General features: G+C 40.4%; 1 protein-coding gene across 1 annotated transcript in view; it reads left to right on the top strand.

The window, feature by feature from the left end:
* The window catches only part of lamc3 (laminin, gamma 3), a 177628-nt gene that overhangs the window by 7046 nt on the left and 147187 nt on the right, over nucleotides 1–23395 (top strand). The window contains exon 2 of the mRNA XM_085414267.1: nucleotides 382–686. Coding sequence (XP_085270393.1) covers nucleotides 382–686 — 305 coding nt within the window. The remainder of the gene's footprint in view (nucleotides 1–381; nucleotides 687–23395) is intronic.

The raw sequence follows: 23395 nt of genomic DNA, 5'->3' as shown, positions 1-23395 counted from the left end.
ATTATTGTTTTTGTTTTTGTCTGGGTTGAATCATTTTATTTTGTTGTATTTTTCTGCGACACCTTAAAGGCCTGTCCGTGAAAATATTGTCTGACATTAAACCGGGCTGTGGTGCAAAAAAGGTTGGGGACCGCTGATCTAGTTGATGTATTTTGAACCAACACTTTGTATTTCTTCATTTACGATGCAACAAATACAGCACAAGACGAGCAGATTTGCTAAATCCTCAACAGCAAGTCAAATGAAAAATCTGGTTGCATCTCCTCAATTGTGTTCGAGCTATTAGTTGCAGTGATTGCTTTTTTCTTTTTCACAAATTAAATCTGAAATTGTCTGTACTCATTTAGACCTTTTAATTCATATTTTATTTGTTTTTCACAGGGAAATCCTTTGAGATAACCTACATACGACTGAAATTCTACACCAGTCGACCAGAGAGCTTTGCCATCTACAAGCGTACAGAAAACGATGGGCCCTGGTTACCTTACCAGTATTACAGCGCTTCTTGTCGAAAGACCTACGAGAGAGACGCTAAAGGTTACATTCGCCCAGGGGAGGATGAAAGGACTGCTTTATGTACAGACGAGTTCAGCGATATCTCGCCCCTCACTGGAGGAAACGTGGCTTTCTCCACACTGGAAGGTCGGCCCAGTGCCTACAACTTTGACCAAAGCTTGGTGTTGCAGGTGAGGATGCATTTTGTTGGGTGACATGTATACATGTATTCATGACTGATAGTGTTTCATTGTGTGTTCTCCAGATATGCTGTTATTGCATTGGCAGTGTGTTTCGGATGATTGTTATGCTAAAATGTCACTTTTGCCAATCAGATAGCATTCCATGCTGGATCAATATCTATACTTCTCTGTGTAAATAAGTTAATCAATTTTGACGTGATATCCAACACCAGTTGCTCAACTGTAGACCCAAACCATGACAGAGCCTCAGTGCTTTTAAGGAGGCTGTAGACACTCACTTATGCCTCTCCTCTGTATGTATTTATGGCTATTTGAATCACAATTTAAAAACTGGAATCTATCGCTCCATCAGACCCATTGCCACTGATTTTCAAAGCTGTTTTCTTTACTTAATATAATCATAAACTGTAGAAAAGTGAAAGAAAAAAACTTTTTAAAAAATAAAAATCCAAAATGCATTCAAAAATACATATTTATCATAAATAGAAAATATTCATGTAGATATAACATGAAAAAAAATATTTGATACATTACATTGATGATAATCCACAATGGGTGCTAGCTTCGGCTCATATTAATTTTCTTAGAGGAAATGAATATATCTAAATGTGAGAATAAGCAGTAGCAGCAGGCTTCTCTGGATGTAACAGCTGCTCGCGTGATAACAGTGTTAACAGCACCGCATAACTTGACGTAAAGTTTATAAGTGCATGTAATGTTCTTGCCCCCCCTTCGAGCACTGATTTTATCAAAGCCTCTCGACTGCACACACTTTCACACAAACAAACATCCCGTAGCCATGCATGTATATGCATGCCTTCGAGCCTTTTTCAAAACAGCTGAAATGAATCTAATGTTATGTTTAGCTCTGATTAACATTGATGAAGCCTTGAGAGGGTTGTGCTGAATTAATGGAAGTCTCTTGTGGGCGAGTCTGGGAGGGGTGGGCACGGTGAACCGTATCTAAAAATGAGAAAATAAAGTACTTTATGCAGCCACTCCTTTTTCTTTGATGGTGCTATGAGTATGCATTCATACATGCATCTGTTCACAAGTTTCCTATATTGCAACTTAAGTTGGAAAACATTGGGTGAATTCCCTTATTATTAAGTATCGACCACCAGAAAGCCTTGATAATTACTGTATGTTCTAAATAGACAAAAGTAATCATGTCAAAATAAATTAAGCTGTCTAATTAGGACATAGAGATCCTACAAGACTGAAGGAACCATATGCTTCATACATTACTAATACTATTTATGAACATATGAAAGAAACATATGTGTGTGTGTGGTTGAAAATAGTGGAAAGAAAGTATGCAGTGGGCAAGCAGTGGATCCTATAAATTAACCAAAGAAATTTCAAGCAAAACATTTCCGGGGACTCATATGCAGCTGTTTTTTGTTTTTTCTAAAGCCACTGCCAACTTACAAACACACACTGATACACACTGGATTTTGGCACTGGTGACGTGCATGTTACAAATATGAAAGACCCTGTGGCGTCAAATTTAACATACTGGGTTAGTGTCGTTATTTAATTTGCAGGGATAATGTTGTTAAATGGAGCATTTCACCACAAACCACAATCTTGTCCTAATTGTAACCAAGTAGGTCTCTTTTTGTTTTTGTTTTGTGCTTAATAAGACCAGTGAGTGAAAACCAAAGCAAAAAGCAAGTGAAACGGAAAGGGGAAAGCACAATGCTCCCAAACTGGACACAAATCAATGGCTCTTGGCTGACTAACTGGTGACTTATTTCACCAACAGCCCTCCAGCTACCAAATGTGGACCTTGTTCCCTTTTTAGAAGAGGACCGTTACCTCTCCGAGTCTAATATTGCCATTGCCAGTGTTTTCTGACAGGCAGTAATTTACGTCCTGGCATCCTGGGATGACAAAACATTGAATTTGTAAGTTATTTCTGTAATTATGAGAGAGTTATTATTACTGTTATTATTATTATTTTTATTTTTAGCTGGACCTTAAATACTCAAAGCCATAAAGTCACTTGAAATGACATAAATCATATATACATGCAAAGTAATGTAAAGCTTTGAGCTGTAAGTTATACAACTTTTATATTTCAAATTTAATGCAAAAGCACACGTAAAGACAAATGTATATTTATATTCATAACTTTGTAGACAGAGCTGGGTGCTATACCAGTAAAAATGTCCTGCATATTGATTTATCAACGACCACTGGGAGCAATGATGAGTGCAGGGAGAATGGACCTCTATTAAATGCGATCCCTCTTACTTGCGGCTTTAATCAAAAGTGCAGGTAACATAACAGTTAACAGCTGGGAGATGCTCCATCGCAACATTCAAGAACAGTAAAGAGAAATGGAGGATGAAAAGACAGACCCGAGAATGCACTAAAATAACTACTAACCAAGAGAGGAATCGTGTCTGCTGTGTAGAAAGCTTCAGTTTTATAAGACGGAAGTCATTCTGCTGTAATTTCTTGTTCCACTGCTTCGATGCTCCTGACTTTCACTGTGGGTGGGGCTCGTTCACCTTCCTCCACAAATACACAGCGATGGAGAACGAGAGGCCTCGTGTGCAGATGGATCATGTACACTTGTTGTCGCGCACACACTGGTGTAAAACACAAAAGCAACCTGAGAATATGTGGATTGTCATTTCCAGTTCATAGTTTTTCACAACACTGGCACCTTCTCCGTCCCTTCCTTAACTTGGGTTATTATACACATTAAGAATTTCAGCTTCAAACTAACGCTCTTTACAGACTGGCAACCTGTCCGGCTGTCCCCCACCTCTTAAACTATTGCAGCAAGGGTAGGCTTCAGGCCTCTGCAACCTTTAAATCAATTCAGTTGTGAGTTACAGATACTCACATGACACACATAAGGCAAGAACCACATCCTTCTGCCATGGAAACAAACTGTGGTGCCACGTGGGCCAATAAATCCACAGTACCCAATACTAGAGTACATTGGCTAGTTGTACATTGGCTATTTGGCATTTACAACTGGTTCCAGTGGACAAATTCTACTGAGCAATGCTAAAATTAACCTTTTCCTTTAATTATATCAACTAGGATTTGCATTTAATATTCATTTGCATATAGTAGATGAAAATTACATTGCATTTTTTAATCAAGCTTATCAAAATTTTACTTAGCCCCACAATAATTCAGAGGCCATTATTTTCTATTTCTATTGGCCTTACAAGTAAGCAGGAAACATAAATCAGTAGTATTTAGAAGTATTTAGATAGTCTCATACAACCCTTTTAATCAGAAGGAACTGTACTTTCCCTTCTTTACTCAAAGATTCACAACATTAACAGAATAAAAGCAAGTCTTTATTTTACTGACTTAAGAAGGAACAGTTCTAAAAGATAAACAGTCACACTTTTCTTCATAGTAGTCTTAATGAATAGTTCTCCAGGCTTCTTGAAGGATGTTCAAAGTTCTTCTTTGAATGCAAGCATCGTGTTGAAGCACTTTACACCATTACATTAAATAACTGCAAACTGCAATGTGTGTTGGAAGGAAATTCACTACTGTGGCAACACCACCGACTTATATAAAGACATAAAGGACCACTAAAAAGAGAACAAGCACTGAAAGAATTGAAGAGAGGAGGAAGTAAATCCCTCAGACGGACCCAGAGCCTGCTGTCACAGTCTTTCAGAGAGGCAAAGAATAACCAGGTAGCCTATATATTGGTGATAGTAAAGCTTCAATCATGACTGATGTTGGAGCTTCAGCATTAGTTAATGTTAAAGTGTTATTGGTCGTCATACTTGCTACATTAGCAGACCAATTATCTTTAGACTATATTCAGACATTCAGATAATATATTCTGCCCACTGAAATGTGGTACAATTCATACATTATTTTATTGGAAATTAAACATGAGCTATGAAAAATGTTTGAATATAATAACCTTTTTGTGTTGACTGTCAGGTCTGTTTCATTATTACATACACAGCCCATTTAAACAACTGAAGTTGGTCCAAAGTGCTTTAGCGACAGACACATTTACATTCCACATCTCCAAAAAAAACCCAGTTTCAAATACAGAAAAGGCTGAAAGGCTTGTTTTATGGTGTTAACTGATTCCTATGGAAAGTAAAAATCACAGTGATTCAGTGGTCAATAAACTGTGATTAGAATTCAGAAAATTGATAATGATTCATCTCAGAAATCATGACACTTCCCTCTGCTACATAAATTGACTTTATAAGTTAAAAACTATTAGTATTTGTATTGGTAATACTGGCCTTCAATACTTGGTATTCAATCAATACAAAAATTTGCAGTATCGCATATCATTAACAGGTTCATCCTTTGAGTTAGGACCTTTTACTTAATACTTGAATGATTCACTGGTCAGTGTAAAAGGGCTTTAAAAAAGGACACAATATCCGAAGAAAAACTTTGTAAGACCTTGAAAAAGGGGAACGTCTACTCATTTAAAACATTACAACAAAAGTCCGGCTCCTTGAGATCAGTCCGCAGTCAGATTTCCTCCTGTCCTGTGCAACGTCTTCCAGAAAATAATAATAACACATTCTTATATGTGACCTTCCTCCTAAAATTTAGTGTGAAAATACACCTGACAGATCCAAACTAGCACTTCTGTAAAGTAAGCCATCCTCCTCCGCATCATTAAATAAGAAGAGTTAGTGTGGATATCTGGGGGATATGCAATTTAACCTTGCCTAACCTACCCTAAACATGAGAACGGTGGGGGGCGATTTGTGTTGCTCGTCCTGCCAAAATGTTCTGTTATACAGTATACAACCATTACAAATGACATTTAAGGTGATTTATTCGTAACATGACTAAATCCAGGTCTTTTTTCTTTCTGTTGAAGTTCATGGTTTTCTGCAGGCTTTCATCCCCCCCATGCTTGCTCGTTTCAGGAACATTTGATTTGAATATTTGAATATATACAAATTGGATTTTAAAATAAAAAAACAAAACGGCCTCAGTGAAAAATACGCAGATCTTTGTGAAATCGTTCACATAGTCATTTGTTGGTGTTACAAACTTTTTGTTAAAACCTGCCTATTTGTAAAACTGTTTGACCACACCTCAGATCCAATTATGGTGCCCACCTCTTTCCACAACAGCACACACATGCTTCCTCTGCCACGCGCTGTCTCCATAAAAGAAAAAAAAATCCAGTCCTCAACTAAGACTCTTTAAATGGGTGATGTTTGTTCCACCTCCTGCAGAGCAGAAAGAGGCTGCTTTCTTCAAGAGTGATCACATTTTAAACTGGGAAAAGACGGAGGGTAGAAGGCAGCGACTGAAGCCACATCATCTCTCAAGCACGAGCTAAGCCGCGCTGAGAAGGATAAGGACATTCTCGCCACATCTCTGCTATGTAAGGTTCCCTTGCATCTAGCTGCAGTGAAAATAGAAATGAAATGCACTATTGGATTAGCTTTAGTGTTGTTAGAGGTTCGGCACATTGTGTGGCAGGCAACTGTCAGTAAGATGACAAACAGCTGCATGAAAGAGGAAAAGGACGACAGAACTGGATTGGACTCCAAAAGACTCCACTCCATCTGTCCCGCTAGGACAACAATGGAAGGAGAGTGAATGAAAAAATAAATATGTCTGTGGCTTAGCAATAGCCTCTTAACCCACTGTCAAAAAAAGACCACTCTGGATATTTCTACAAGCACAAGAATCTTCTCTCCACACTCCCATTATTCTCCCGCTTCATTGTTGCATCTCTCGCTCTCTCTTTCCACTCTGGTGTGTATTGCTTTGTTTCACCTCTTATGGCGGTGGAGCCACCATTTATTTATATATATATTTATTTATTTATTTGCATAAGAGAAGTTCAATGCTTGCTAGAAAACACAGCTGCACCCCACTTTTCTAGTTTAGAAATTATTAAACTGTCTTTTTCTGATTAATCCCTTCACACTAGCCATTCACCGCTGTGCTGCTATTTTGGCCTCTGTATCTGTCTCTTATAAAACTCTGACTACGGCAGCTGGGACAATAGCAGGCTAAACTCTAGGTTCGAAGGACAGGCTGCTTTCAAGAGGTATTGTGAAAAGAGCATTACTTTTTCAGTTCACTTTTTCAGCTTCATGAATTAACACAGAAAGAAATGCCTTTCTCGCCATGAAAGGATTATGTGGGATTAAGTAATTAAGGGACTAAGGATTATATAAGGGACGAATGGGAAGCAGGTAGTCCAAGAGTTATAACTAGTGTGAAAGAAAGACAGGCTATTGCGGACACTTTAATATTTTATGACCACTAGAGTTCAGTTAGAAGTTGTGTGAGGGAAAGTTAAAAGCATAAAAAAAGGAAAAATAGAAATCATTAGCAAAGCTAATGAATCCTTCGCCAACCTCATAATGTCTGCATGTTGTTGGGTCCATCGTATGTTTCATCTTGAAGAATTTCAACAATTAACCAAAAAGGTGTCTTTATACTTTATACCAGGGGTGGCCAACCGGCAGCTCTCGAGCCGCGTGCGGCTCTTTGCCTGGTTTCATGCGGCTCTTACGTTCATATCAAAGTTTGTGTTTGTGTTTTGTGTTTTTTTTTTTGTGTTGTTGTTTTAAAATGTGCACGTTTGCATCACTTGAGTTCAATATGGTATTTTCATCAAATGCGCATGTGTGTGAGATGAAAATACCGCAAAGTTTCCCAGTAGGAGCAAGTTGGCCCTTAAAATGGCAGGAAAAAATGCACAGCAAAAAGACAATATGAAGATGAACACAGGACGTTTTTAACAGAGAGTTTCTATTTTTTTGTTGAACGCAATGGCAAGCCATTCTGCCTTATATATCAGACGTCATTAGCGCATTTCAAAGCTTCAAATCTTCAGCGCCACTTCAGCTCACTCCATGCTAACATCGACCAGGAATTTCCAAAAGGGACTGAACTTCGCAAGCACGAGTTGGCCACTTTGAAAAGTCAGGCAGAAAAGCAGATACAATTTTTCCAAAAATATACCAAGCGGTCAGAGACCATAACGCTCGCATCCTATCAGCTGGCTTGGAACTTTGCACGGGCTAAAAAGCCATACAGTGAAGGGGAGTTCATTAAAAAATGCCTCAGTGACGTTGTTGAAATCTTGTCTCCTGAAAACGACAAATTAAAACGCATGGTATCAGACGTCCAACTGTTGAACACAGAATATCGGACATTAACACGGCTATTGAATCACAGTTACACTCTGACCTTCAAGCATGTGAGTATTTTGGTGTGGCATTGGATGAGAGTTGTGTTATACAAGACAAGCCTCAGTTGGCAATATTTGCACGGTCTGTGTCAAACGATTGTGTGATCAAGGAAAAACTCCTGGATATTGAACCCGTGGCATAGATGTGAAAGAAACCGCGAGGGCTGCATTTGAAAAAGCAAATCTGCCCATAACGAAATTAAATGCAATAGCCATGGATGGAGCACCAGCCATGATGGGATCTGTGAACGGGCTTGTGGGCTGTGCAAAGCTGACCAAACTATTCCTGACTTTTGGAATTTCCACTGCATCATCCACATGGAGCAACTCGTGTCTAAATCATTGAATTTAGGTAACGTCATGAAGCCTGTGATGGAAATCGTCAACTATATCCGCACACATGCGCTTAACCACAGGCAATTCAAGAATCTCATCGCTGAGCTGGACCAAGGGCTTCCAGGTGACCTGCCGCTGCACTGCACTGTGAGGTGGCTGTCAAAAGGCCAGGTACTCTCTCGCTTCTTTGAGCTTTTGGATGCCGTGAAACTGTTTATGGAAGAGAAGGACAAGGACTATCCCGAGCTCTCGGACCTCAAGTGGATTATGGATCTGGCCTTTTTGGTCGACATGCTGTGTCACTTGGACAGACTGAACCTGACCCTGCAGGGTAAGTTAAAAATGCTGCCTGACCTGGTGCAAAGTGTGTTTTTTGTGTTTGTCAACAAACTGAAGCTGTTCAAGACACATATTCAAAAGGGAGATTTAATGCATTTTTCCACTCTGCTAAAAGCCAGCGGGCAAGTCGCCAGCGCTGCCCTGAGTAAGCAAAGAGCCAGATATGCAACGCTGATTGAAAACTTGCACGAACGCTTTGTGACCCGGTTCCATGATCTACAATTGAAAAGGCCACAGATTACGTTCCTCGTCGACCCATTTAATGCAGAGACCGGCTGTTTGAAAGTTCCGCTAGTCACAGATGAAGCTGCGGCTGAGTTGGAGATGATTCTCCAAGCATGACATCCCGGTGCATTTCAGACCCAGCAACACGCTCAGACAAAAACTGGTTCACCCGAAAGACAAAACTCCAAAACACAGACTTAACAATGTGGTGTATGCTGTACAGTGCAGCGAGGAATGCCCAGAGCTCTACATCGGAGAGACCAAACAGCCACTTCACAAGCGCATGGCACAACATAGAAGAGCCACCTCCACAGGACAAGACTCAGCTGTCCATCTGCATCTTAAGGATAAAGGACACTCTTTCGAGGATGCCAATGTTCACATTTTGGACAGAGAGGACAGATGGTTTGAAAGAGGAGTGAAAGAAGCCATCTATGTCCACTGTGAGCGACCATCTTTGAACAGAGGCGGTGGTTTACGACACCAACTCTCTGCCATCTATAATCCAGATGCCTTAACGCCCACTCACATCCTTGGCCATCTGATCTCAGGAATTCGCATGATTAGGTGGGGCCAGGTTTCACAATGAGCTCACCCGAAACCCTGGCTGATTGGGACCCACACCCAGTTTCACACCTTGGCTCAGGCGATTAGAGGATCATCAGGGGGTCCTTTTGTCCCTCTGTGGGGGGATACTCCCACTAGGTTTAAATCTGGGACTTCCCACCATTTGACCTTAGAACTGAAGAAGCTTCTCGGATGAGAGGTGAAACGTCTTCAAGCAACTTAAAGAAGTCCAGACGCTTTTCTTTGCAAGCTCCTTTGACTACGATGACATGGATGACTGAGAACCTTCACAGGCATATAGATGTGTAGACTTCAGGAAATTGGACATTTTATTAGGCACACCTTGTTAGTTTCAGGTTGTTGCTTTGTGACATGGTGCATTATCCTGTTGGAAACAGCCATCAGAAGATCGGTACACTGTGTTCATAAAAGGATGGACACAGTAACAATACTCATGCATGTGGCATTTAATGATGCTCAGTTTGCACTAAAGGGCAAACAACCCCGCCATGTTCAAAGTCACTCAAATCACATTTCTTCCATATTCTCATGCTCGTTTGAAGATCAGCAGGACATCTTGACATCATGTCCGTATGGCTAAATATGCTGAGCTGCCAGCATCTGATTGGCTGATCAGATTTGTGTTGTGCAGGGAAACAGGTAGCCTATGAGTATACAGTATATAATGTCTATTGATTGAACTGGTTTTCTTTTCATTCACACACAAACTCTTGTATCTGTCTGTCTTGCAAAGTTTGACTCACAGGTGTGTCCACAGTTACAGCTTGTCTCAGAGGAACAGCATCAGTAAAAAGCAACTTTTGATTCTGGTGTCTCTTCCTCAGTCAACATCTATGTGATAATTCCCAGAGTGCTGTATATGTGGAACCACTGTGACCAGCTGAATAGAAAAATCAATCAATTATTGCATTAGTGTGTAAAAAGGCTTAACAGGATTCCATCCGTAAAAAGAAAAACAAGTTAGGTTTGTAAGGGTATGTCAGTCAGCACCGGCTTATACTGTATACTAGTTTATTGTATTCAACAGTTTTCCGTTTTTCTCATGTAGCCTGTAATGTTGTCTACTGTATCTCAGAGCATTAAATCTTAACTAGGGAAGTATGCAAAATATGATCCACTTTATTTAATGATTAATTTTATGTGTACAAACTAATTTGGGCCAAATCTCCCAGTAAGATTCCACACAATCAATGCAGTCAGGCAGCTCCCATTTAAAATGATTGATTCATATCAGCAGCAGAAAACATTTAGAGTTCTGCATCTAGGCTCCAAGCTCACAAATATACTACACAGAAAACCTGGGGAGTGATAAGTAAATATCCACCAGAGCCTACAGGTGTATGCTGGGGCGGTGGATTGATTGAAACAGGAGGCAGCAAAGCAAGGCAACAGTGCCACTGACATGTCAGAGGGGGAAAAAGATTCTGCTTAAATTCAGAGGGTGTGCTTGGTATATGATGTGAGCAGAAGAGTGGGGTATGTTTTGTGTGTATGGTGTGATGCCGTGTAGCTCGACTTGCCTGCCTGGTTCCCCCACCCCCTCCTCTGATATGCCTACTCCGTGCTTAGTGAAGTAGAGCGCAATACTTTTGTTCTTATTACTGCATACACATTATGATTCAATTAATTCAATTAATGACCACTGCTGTGGAAAATTGCAGTAATGCAAAATAAGATTATTACACAATGTTTCACCAGTTAAATAAATCAATCGTTTATTTATTTACCGTTTAATGAGTTGTCGCTGCAGGTGTGCAACTCTCATTTTGACAACTTAAGCCTCTAATTACTTGTGTTGATTGTAATTCATTTCAAAAGTACACAAGCTTTACTATACTGGGTCTTATATATAAGACCCAGTTTTATATGTATATATGTGTGTGTATATATATATATATATATATATATATATATATATATATATATATATATATATACAGTGGGGCAAAAAAGTATTTAGTTGCCACCGATTGTGCAAGTTCCCCCACTTAAAATGATGACAGAGGTCAGTAATTTGCACCAGAGGTACACTTCAACTGTGAGAGACAGAATGTGAAAAAAAAATCCATGAATTCACATGGTAGGATTTGTAAAGAATTTCTTCGTAAATTAGGGTGGAAAATAAGTATTTGGTCACCTCAAACAAGGAAAATCTCTGGCTCTCACAGACCTGTAACGTCTTCTGTAAGAAGCTTTTCTGTCCCCCACTCGTTACCTGTATGAATGGCACCTGTTTGAACTCATCATCTGTATAAAAGACACCTGTCCACAGCCTCAAACAGTCAGACTCCAAACCCCGCCATGGCCAAGACCAAAGAGCTTTCGAAGGACACCAGGAAAAGTATTGTAGACCTGCACCAGACTGGGAAGAGTGAATCTACAATAAGCAAGCAGCTTGGTGTGAAAAAATCAACCGTGGGAGCAATCATCAGAAAATGGAAGACATACAAGACCACTGATAATCTCCCTCGATCTGGGGCTCCACGCAAGATCTCATCCCGTGGGGTCAAAATGATCATGAGAACGGTGGGCAAAGATCCCAGAACCACACGGGGGGACCTGGTGAATGACCTGCAGAGAGCTGGGACCAAAGTAACAAAGGTCACCATCAGTAACACACTACAACGGCAGGGAATCAAATCCCGCAGTGCCAGACCTGTTCCGCTGCTGAAGCCAGTGCATGTCCAGGCCCGTCTGAAGTTTGCCAGAGAGCACATGGATGATACAGCAGAGGATTGGGAGAATGTCATGTGGTCAGATGAAACCAAAGTAGAACTTTTTGGTATAAACTCAACTCGTCGTGTTCGGAGGAAGAAGAATACTGAGTTGCATCCCAAGGACACCATACCTACTGTGAAGCATGGGGGTGGAAACATCATGCTATGGGGCTGTTTTTCTGCCAAGGGGACAGGACGACTGATCCGTGTTAAGGACAGAATGAATGGGGCCATGTATCGTGAGATTTTGAGCCAAAACCTCCTTCCATCAGCGAGAACTTTGAAGATGAAACGAGGCTGGGTCTTCCAACATGACAATGATCCAAAACACACCGCCCGGGCAACAAAGGAGTGGCTCCGTAAGAAGCATTTGAAAGTCCTGGAGTGGCCTAGCCAGTCTCCAGACCTCAACCCCATAGAAAATCTGTGGCGGGAGTTGAAAGTCCGTGTTGCTCGGCGACAGCCCCAAAACATCACTGCTCTCGAGAAGATCTGCATGGAGGAATGGGCCAAAATACCAGCTACTGTGTGTGCAAACCTGGTAAAGACCTATAGTAAACGTTTGACCTCTGTTATTGCCAACAAAGGTTATGTTACAAAGTATTGAGTTGTATTTTTGTTATTGACCAAATACTTATTTTCCACCCTGATTTACGAATAAATTCTTTACAAATCCTACCATGTGGATTCATGGATTTTTTTTTCACATTCTGTCTCTCACAGTTGAAGTGTACCTCTGGTGCAAATTACTGACCTCTGTCATCATTTTAAGTGGGGGAACTTGCACAATCGGTGGCTGACTAAATACTTTTTTGCCCCACTGTATATATATATATATATATATATATATATATATATATATATATATATATATATATATATATATATATAGTATTCGGTTCGATACTTTGGTGTCACGGTTCGATATTTTTTCGATACAAAAAAATGTTCATGCCTTTTTAATTTGTCATTTATTAAAATTATAAATATATATTTTAACTCAAAAGTACAGTTTTTAAATTGAATGTTGCTGAAACAAAAGTAATTACAAAAATAAATTTATCTCAGGGCTCTCAAAATTTCAAAATCCCTGGTAGCCCTTTGGGCAGGGACTCTTCAGTTTTTGGTAGCCCAAAATAAATTTAAGTAGCCCGAATAAAAAAGACAGCAATTTTTTGATTGATGTTTTGTTTCCTTTACAATATTATACATTAAAGTATAATATTGTAAAGGAAACAACACATTAATCAAAAAAATTGTTGAAAAACAAATTACAACATTGTATAAAAATTACAATCATCAACTCAAATACTTGGTTCTAATTGAACAGAAATTTCTATGAACTTGTAAGAACTGTGTAGGACTTGAATCAGTCTGTGTCAGATCCTGAATTTGAAATTTCCACTGAAGTCACGGGTAAGAGGCAAGTGGAACCAAGATCTAGGCCATTTGCTTTATGAAGTTTGCAAACGCTGCTAAATTTTGCCAGTGGTAGTTCACTCTTTGCAACATAGTACGCTGTTCTAAACAGATTTTTCAGGTTTATTTTTAGTATGTTATTTGCAATTGGTGTTTGTTCTGGGAAAGATATTGCAGACTGAGCAATAATGTATTTCTTGCATTTCTCATGGGTTCTAATGGGGGCCTTTCTTAAAATGATTGGTCCCAGTAACAAAGGCGCTTGTCGACTCAGAAATCGAGAGAAAACCAACAACACACCCGACAGAACATTATGTTATTTACACGGGTGCACATAAGTGGTCCGCATGTGCGCATTTGCTGTCAAAATAAAAGACGGGCACCAGATAAGAAGTTGCAACGCACGTTTGCGTCCATATAAAAAGCGCTGTTTTTGTCCACTAGAGTGGGATTTTCACGGCACATTCCGCACCACATCTCTGTGCGTTCATCATTTGTTTGAAGCCAGCTCACCTCCTGCAACCACTTTTCCGAGAATACGTGCTTCTTTTGTGGTTCGGACTCCTTCTGACATTTGTTTAGAGGTGGAGGAACAACACAGTAATTGCTTAAAGGAGCTTGCTTCTTCGACATCTTTAAGAGTTCTAAACAAATGTCTGTCCTCCTCCAGAAAAACTTATGTATGCAAACACGCGTTGCAACTTCATATCTTGTGCGCGTTTTTGTTTTTTTTTTGACAGCGAATGCGCACCTGCGGACCACTTATGTGCAGCCGCGGTTATATAGCTTGTCATATTGCAGCCACAGAAATTATTTTGTCCATGAAACCATAAACCTGCACTTTCCTTTCGCCTTATAGTCTGATTTGTCATAACTTTTCCGTTTTGTGGTAAGCTTTTCTTTGGCTGTCACTTCTTAACCCTGACCTGTCTTATTTGGCTCAGCAGAACTAAAATATATATCCTGCTCCTTTTACACACACACACACACACATAACGGTCAGCGATTCTCTGCGCTATCAACCTCTCATATGTTTAAGCTTGCTGCGGGAGATTTCACTTGTCATGTTTGCATAGTAAGCTAACGATTGATAAGACGATGTCAGAGGAATTGGTGCGCAAATTATCATCACTCACCAATCAGTACTGTCGCTCTCTATACACAGTTCGCGCGATTGCAAAGTGAAAGCAAAAAACAAGCGCAAATTCAAACGCGATTTCAATATGTCACATATTGACAGTGGCTCATCGATGCCAATGACATAATTACCCAGCTACATTTCCGAAACAATGCAAAAGCATTGACATATATTTTTAGGGTTGCCAACCGTCCCTTAAAAAACGGAATCGTCCCGTATTTCGAAACAAAAGTACACGTCCCGTATTGAGCTAATAAGGGACGCACTTTGTCCCGTAATACAGTGAGAATCAAAAGTAGTCTATAAATGTTAATGGAATTAACGCTTTGTTTGAAAACATAATTCCCAGCCCCTCTCCTGCTTTGTGACCAATGAGCTGACACCACACTTATGACAATTCGAGTATGACAATTCAGATTACCGCTCATCTCATTGGTCGAGGAAAGGTCGCTTACGGAGAAAATACCGGAAGACAACAGATGACCACAACAAGAAGCATGGCCAACAGGGAAACAAACGCCGACACTGCGGTGCAAGTCTCGGACGACAGTACACCTAATGCTGGGCAGACACTGTGCGATTTTTTCAGTCGCGTTATTCAGCTCCTGCTCAAACTGCACGATTGACTCGCAGGGGTTAGAAGTTGGTAGGTCACGATGCAGGTCTCACACTATACGACCCGATGCTCTGATGCGACCTGAGTACTCACACTGTGCCTCCATAAAATGAAGGTTATAACAGAAAATCTGTCGCGCTCTCTCTCTGTCTTTCACTCACACAGACACACCACCACCACCATCAACTTTGCTAAATTGCTAATGAAAAACATTGATCAGGCAGCTGTGATTGAGCAGCAGTGTAAATCCAACTATTTTCACGGTTGTTGTGGTCGTGATAATTTTGTGAGGCCACATCGAAATGGCTCGGATGAGCTTTCCAAAGTTCTACAAGTTGTGCCTCCATCGCTTGTGTCCAGATCACACGCTGCACAGCCGTGCTGCTCCGTCTTTTTCGCTGACATTTGTGTTTGCGCGTGCGCAGTGTGACAAACTGCGGTGACACCCTCACGACCAAGCGATTGATGATCGGGAGCTGGTCGTGAGGTGTTAATCGCGTCTCGTTACCCCACGTATACTACACGACGCACGATGAAGGCCAAAATCGGGCCGATCGCCAAATCGGTCGCACGACTCAAAAATCGGTTCAAAATGGGCCAAAAATCGCACAGTGTAAGCCCAGCATTACACTCACACAGACACACCACCACCACCATCAACTTTGCTAAATTGCTAATGAAAAACATTGATCAGGCAGCTGTGATTGAGCAGCAGTGTAAATCCAACTATTTTCACGGTTGTTGTGGTCGTGATAATTTTGTGATGCCACATCGAAAAGGCTCGGATGAGCTTTGAAAAGTTCTACAAGTTGTGCCTCCATCGCTTGTGTCCAGATCACACGCTGCACAGCCGTGCTGCTCCATCTTTTACACCAACGTTTACGTGTTTGCGCGCGAGCAGTGTGAGCGGCTGTGATGAGACCCTCACGAGCGATTGATGATCGGGAGCTGGTCGTGAGGTGTTAATCGCTTCTCGTTACCCCACGTATACTACACGACGCACGATGAAGATCACTCAAAAATCGGCTCAAAATGGGCCTAAAACCGCACAGTGTAAGCCCAGCATTAGAGCAGCAATGTTTGTTCCCCTCAGAGAAAGGGAAGAATGGGAAAAGGAAAACACCTGGCTGGAAAAAGTTAATATGGGCATGTGCAGTGAATATCAGGGCTATGTGGCCAGAAGTGTGATAATATAATTTATTTTGTGTAATAAACAACTGCAAGGATAGATGATTACAAATAGATGACTAATACATAAAAGTAATACATAGATGAATAATGATGATGAGTTAAGATGCGTAATCATGGGAACAAGCGGGTTTACAAACAGGAGCAGCTGATTAGCATTAGAAAAGCTGAAATAATACCTCAACTGAAGCCGATTGTACTAAATGCACTAAATGTGCACTGTTACAAGAATGTTTTTTTTTCTATTGTTTTCTATTATTTTAAGTTAAGCAGGACAGAGTTCTTTTAAAGAAAGATTTACTTATATTCTCAAAAGTTAAGCATGACAGGCTTCTGTTTAAGAAGGAGACCTGTTTGTTGTCATTTTGAGCTAAAAATAAATGGCTAAATGATCATTTGTTTCACATGTGTTCATATCACAAAGAATAAACATCTACTTAAATCAAATTCAAGTCAAATGGTTAAAAAAATAATTTCACACACAAAAAAAGAGCTAGAAAATTCACCACACTGGGAAGGGTGAAGACAACTGGGTCGCCCGGCCCTGGCCACGAGGTGTCCCTTATTTATTTTTCAGGGAGTTGGCAACCCTATATATTTTTCCTTCCTACAATAGCCGGACGGGCAGGGCAGAGATAGATTTTGGTAGCCCGACTGGAAAAATCGCTAGCCCCGGGACGTCGGGCTAGTGATTTTGCGAGCCCTGTATCTGATTGAGGAATCACTCATCTTTGGAAAAGAGAGTTTATTACAGAGAAATGGCTCTTTCCAAAATCAAAGCTATACTATACGCTTCTTCTGGGCTATATTCTCAGCAGCATATTGTAGCGGGTCAGGGCTGTTCGGGGTTCTGTTTGTACAGTTATGTTTTGTTTATGTTGCCATAGTGACTGGTGACGCCCTCTCGCTGCGACGGTGTGTCCTTCCGGGGTCAGAGGGTGCCCTGTGTGTTGTTGTTGTTGTTGCTGTGCTGTTGCCACGCTGAGCAGTTAGCTAGCGGCAGTGTTCTTCTGCAGATGTCAATAAACGGCTGTGCTCCCTGGCTAGCTCACGGGAAGCAAGACCAAACGACACCTCCGTCTCCTCCTTGTCTAAGCTCGCCACATTGGTGTCAGAAGTGGGATGATGGTGGCACCCCATGTTCTGACCCGAGTGACTTTTCCCCCGCGGGTCGTGACCGGCCGGTGCGCCAAAAGAAGGCACCTGGACATTTGCAGGACTTTGTGTGGGGTAATGGGGTCGTCGGGGACGACTGACCCTTTAGGTGGGGGCTATGTAGTGGGTCAGGGCTGTTCGGGGTTCTGTTTGTACAGTTATGTTTTGTTCATGTTGCCATAGTGACGGGTGACGCCCTCTCGCTGCGACGGTGTGTCCTTCCGGGGTCAGAGGGCGCCCTGTGTGTTGTTGTTGTTGTTGCTGTGCTGTTGCCGCGCTGAGCAGTTAGCTAGCGGCAGTGTTCTTCTGCAGATGTCAATAAACGGCTGTGCTCCCTGGCTAGCTCACGGGAAGCAAGACCAAACGACACCTCCGTCTCCTCCTTGTCTGAGCTCGCCACAATATTAAACATATCAGGTTCCCATAAGGAGAATCATGTGCTAACGGCTGTCTAAATGACTCGAGTAAAGTTTGTAGCATGCATGCTTGTTGTTTTTGTCTGCTTCCACTTGTCTTTGCACTAGGATGATGTCGGCGTAAACGCGCAGTCATATTCGTTGTGTTCCCACTAGTGCTGTCAGCGTTAATCTCGTTGAAATGACGTTAACGCCACAACACGGCAAATCTCCGTTAACGAGCTACCCCTGATCGCCCCGTGCGTGGGGCTAGACGGCCAACACGTTAACGAGCTAACTGCGCTAACACACTAGTTCCCACCCATGTAATTGAGCATTGCGTGGCACATCCAACATACTGTTTTACTTTAGTCCATGACGCGCTTACCTTCAGGGTCATACCTCACATGAAAACCAAAATAATTCCAAACGCCAGATCTGAATGAGGGTGGGGGAGGTTCAATTTGCCATGTTGCAAGGAGAGCTTAACTTCTGTCTCGCTAGCTTGCCCTGCGCTCTTCCTTCTGACGATGCTGTCTGTGTTGAGCGCTCAGTGGATCTGCGCTCGACAGTGCAGCCTAGGCGGAGTAGTCGAACGCAGATTCACTGAGCGCTGAACACAGACAGTATCGTCAGAAGGAAAGTTACAAATTTTGTATTGTTCGATACATATGCGTACCGAACCGAAAGCACTGTATCGAACGGTTCAATATCGATACGAGTATCGTTGCACCCCTAATATGTATGTATATGTATATGTATGTATACGTATATATAAAATATTTTTTTAACCATACCAGTCACTGTTTAGAAAAAGTGCTTAATTACCTTTTCAAGCAACGTGGATTACTGGCATTTCTCATTAGCCTCTTGAACCTTAAGATGATTTTATTTAAACTGTAAAGCCATGTAGCAACATGAGATCTTTTCTTTGGGGGGGGGGGGGGGGGGGGTAGGTATTCGGTATACAGGTGTTACTTACATTAAAACCTGACTATTAATGGTTTTGCTGGCTGTATTTCAGTATGCTTTGGAGGACATCGACCCACTGATTATAGAGCAGCGCAGGATCAATATAAGCTAAGAATACATAGATTGGGTGGCAAATCTCTCAACAGACCTGCCAAACACCCGCTCTCCTTCATTCCACCTCCCCCCATTCACTCTCCGCCATGTTTTAAACAACAAGATGAGAAGACCCATAATTGACTGTGATCTGTTCTCCCATTAGAATAAAAGACGGATCAATTGCACCATTTCTTTCATTCAAGCTCTCATTCCTTCTCTATTTTAAGGGTGATGGGACAGATGGGTGTAGTGAGCAGAGACAAAAACACATCAGCCATCCTCTTTGATGCTAAATCAAAGCTGGTGGAATGCAAAGGAGTGCTTTTTTTCCAACACAGTGAATCAGCAAAACAAAGATGGTGGGGCACAGGTTTCTTTATTGCTGCCATGCTACTTCCTGTTTGAGCTACTAATACTATTATAACAGGAAGAAAACAAGCAATTAAAACCGTTGGTGGTTAGAGTTACAAACCCATAATATGCCTTAATTGAGTATAGGATTAAGAGCCGTAAAAAGGAAGGAGACAGCAACAAGGAAGGGAAGCGCGTATATGCACGTAGGTATGTTATTTGAAATGTCCACTGTAAAGAATCCCTTAAAGTTTGTCATCATTTAACACAAATATTGAATAGCTGTCTTTCAGAATCAAGACTACTATCAGGAAATGCATAGTTTCTTTTTACGATTTGTCTTGCCTGGTAGCATTTGAGTTTTGTTTTGGGACTCATTATTCATTTGTATACAAACTAAACAGAAATAAATTAAAGTCTAGTAGTAGATTTTCCTTTTTAAAATGGTCTTCTCACGTCTTGCTCTCCTTTAGCGATTCCAGGTGTGTACCCTGCCTCTTGCTCTATAACACTTTTTTAACATATGTTAACATTTCCCAGACATGGAGTGTGTCCAGATTTTAAACAAATACTTGTAATACTGATGATTAATGATCCATCAGCTTTAGCTGTTTGATCAATATTAGCAAATATTAGCCAGAAGACTAAACTCACAGCTACTCGCAGGGCTTGTATTGTTAGAAATCCTGTTTTTATGTACCCGGTATAAACAGCACATCTGTTGTTGTCTATGAATCTGGCAGCCTTGCAAAATAATATCTCAAGAAATCATACACTCTAAAGAAGTCCTTCATCTCCTAAAGCCTCTTCATTAAACCACACTTTGTGTGACTATGATTAAAATGCCATATGTGGATACAAATGAAAAACATTCACATTTTAGCACCTGTGTGAATGCTTACAAGCTGCTTTTTTACTGATGCACAGAGGTAAAAGACAAGGTGCCATTTTTACATTGAAAATGTTAACTACTAGAAGGGGAAAAAAATCCAAGGCATCCCACAAATGTCACAGACGTGTCATTAACTACAGCTACTTTAGAAAATGCTATCTTTATTTTGATTGCTTCTCTCCTATTGATCACTCTGAGCTAAAATCAATAAATACTTAATCCAAACCATCAACATATCTATTAGACATGTCTATTAAGGCTTATCATTGAACTAGCAAATAAAATCTGCCAATTGAAAAACGATTATTAATAGACTATGTACCACAAGTTTTTAAGGTGGCAGTAATAAAATCATTAATTGAAAAGCCTTTAACTGACCAGGCATTTTAGCCTGTTATGTACAGATTTCCAGCCTTTGTTTTACTTCTAAAGTTCTTCAAGATCAACTATGTGAGAGGGAAGGATTTACTTGAAGTATTTCAGACAGGCTTTAGATTGTATTATAGCACAAAAACAGGACCAGTAAAGGCCAAAGATCTTGTCATGGACTCTCTGTGCTTGTCCTGCTTGATTGCAGTGATGCATTTAGAATACAGCATTGGGATTAAGGAAGTTGCACCGACTTGGTTAGAATTGTTCGCATCTGAAAGATTCCAACTTGTTTAAGAAAGCGTAGAGTCTCCCTAGACACAAAAGTCATCTGTAGAGTTGCACAGGGTTAAGTCTTAGAATTATACATTCTTCATTTAAGGGAATTTGTAGTAAATTTGTAGTAGAAAAAAACTACACACATTTTAATTGCTATGCAGTTGTTAGAGATAGGTGATTAAAAACATCAAGTGGCTAAACTACAGGTATAACTTAAAAACAGTAAGGAAAGGGTGGCCTGGTATTTATTACTACTTAGTTCAGACAAAATTGAAGTTTCCATGGTAAACACTATGATTACATGTGCAGCTGTAAACATGATAGCTCAAAAAGTTTAGAATGAATTCTGATAAAACATTGCAGGGGTGTAGAGTGGGCGCATGTTAGTAATCCATTAAAATTAGCCTCAAATGCACAAAGGTCTTTAAGGTCAACTTAATGATTTATTGGTTGAAAATCGACATAAAGCCTTATAATTTATAAACTAGGATTCTTACAAGTGTGGTGTGTATTGTCAACATATGGAAAGTACCATATAAAGGTTTAAAAACCTCACACATTTCACCTCTGACCTCTCCTTCAAGGTCAATGAATTGATCTGAAGGCAAACGTAATGTTAATACTATATTGAACTATTAAAAAAGTGTTTCTTACTGCCATTGTATGTATTGACAACATATAGGCATATAGAGGATGATAGATGGGGATTCAGAAATAGCCCTTTATATTTTTATGACTTAAATATCGATTATAACCACTTAAATTCATTATAATTTGAATGGGGAAACTATGTTCCTGAATTACTGTTATCACAACTGTTTCTTTTGGAAAACCAAATAAACTTTACGTAATTTTTTCATTTGGTAATTATTGCTAAACATTTAAACTAACTTACTAAATACTTAAATACATGCTATACACATATATATCCACATAAGTAAAAAAATAAAAAAGTGTATTAAAATGGGTTTCAATGGGGCAAATAATAAAAGCTTGCACTTTGAATTTGTCTATGTGCTACAAACTTCTGAAAGCATGTCTAAAAAGAAAGTCCTGGGTTCAAATCCGATTGCATGGGTTCTCTTTGGGTACTCTGGCTTTTACAGTCCAAAAACACGCATGGAGTTGGGTTACGCTAACTTGAGAGTGAATGGTTGTCTGTATGTCTGGGACAGAGTGGCGACTTGTCTTCTCACCCTGTGGCAGCTGAGATAGGCTATAGTCTCTCTGAAACCGTGATAGGTGCTGTACAGAAAAATGCAGCACAGACTTTATTCAATCAAAAATATAGTAGGTGACAGAATCTTATGGAGCATGCAATACATCTAAAATAAACATTTCAGTAAGCTCGCCACTTGGCTTCACCTTGCTTTATTTTCTACCCCCTGCCCCCAGAAATGTAGAAGAAAAAAAAATTAAACCACGAATGTAATCAGTGATTAGCCTCTGTGAAACCATATCTATAAAACAAGCCTCAGTACCTTTTGTTAATGCCATTGCTCAGACAGAATGTGTTTTTCATAACATTGATGTAATCAGAGTAAATGCCTCGAGCAAATACTGCCCGGTTATTTTCGGAATTGTTTGTAGCAACATTGCATTTCTATAAACATGTGCAGTGATCCAGCTAATGGAGTAAAAGCATACCCTGGAGGTGCAAAATAGGCCATAGTCTACCATATAATGTCCATCTTATTGACACTGTTTTTACCACCGGACCATGAAGACATCTCAACCGAGGACAGTTTTCAAGAAAAGGGATACATTGTAAATATAATGTATCTTTTTTTCTTGGAAATTGTCCTCGGAAACCCCCCCCTCAGGAAACTTTTGCCTGGAAGGTTCATAAAGGCTGGGCACTTGTGTCAGGGGTTGAAAATAAACACTTTACAAAGAGACTGTCAACAGAGCATTAACTGATTCCTCTTCTTCTATGCGCCATGTCAGTGTGCCATTTCCTCTGCATATTGGCTGTACAGAGCTATGCATTTTTCATGAGGCTTAAAACAGAAATTGCATTCTGTCTGTTTTATTAGCATCTTAATCCTTTTTCACTATTGCTACTTGTGCCTCGGTTTTTGAGGCGTGTGCGGTCTTGATATAGAGACTTCACATGCCTCATCTGCTGCTTTTAGAAAGTGTCTCTTGCAATTTTGAGCGGTCAAAGCAAAATGAAATAAAAACTAAGACGCCGTTTAAACGCGCAGGTGTTTTTGTCTTACTTGTGTACATGCCACATATAAACACACAGCATTCTTTGCAACACCATTGATCTAATGGACTGTGTTTTCACTGCTAGTTTAGATTTTTATTTGAAATAAATAACACTCACCTCCTAAAGTAACGGCTTACTTCAAAGAGAGCCTTGTTGTCAATTTTGTAAAGCTCTTTTTTTTTCAATAATCATGCAGAAGATGAAAGCTGCTGTAT

This window comes from Rhamphochromis longiceps, linkage group LG7 (genome assembly GCF_057381845.1).
Source record: "Rhamphochromis longiceps isolate RC_006_pf linkage group LG7, R_longiceps_female_GT1.1, whole genome shotgun sequence".
In the NCBI taxonomy this organism is placed as follows: Eukaryota; Metazoa; Chordata; class Actinopteri; order Cichliformes; family Cichlidae; genus Rhamphochromis; species Rhamphochromis longiceps.
The sequence above is the reverse complement of the archived record's forward strand: the minus strand, read 5'-3'. Positions and strand labels throughout refer to the sequence as shown.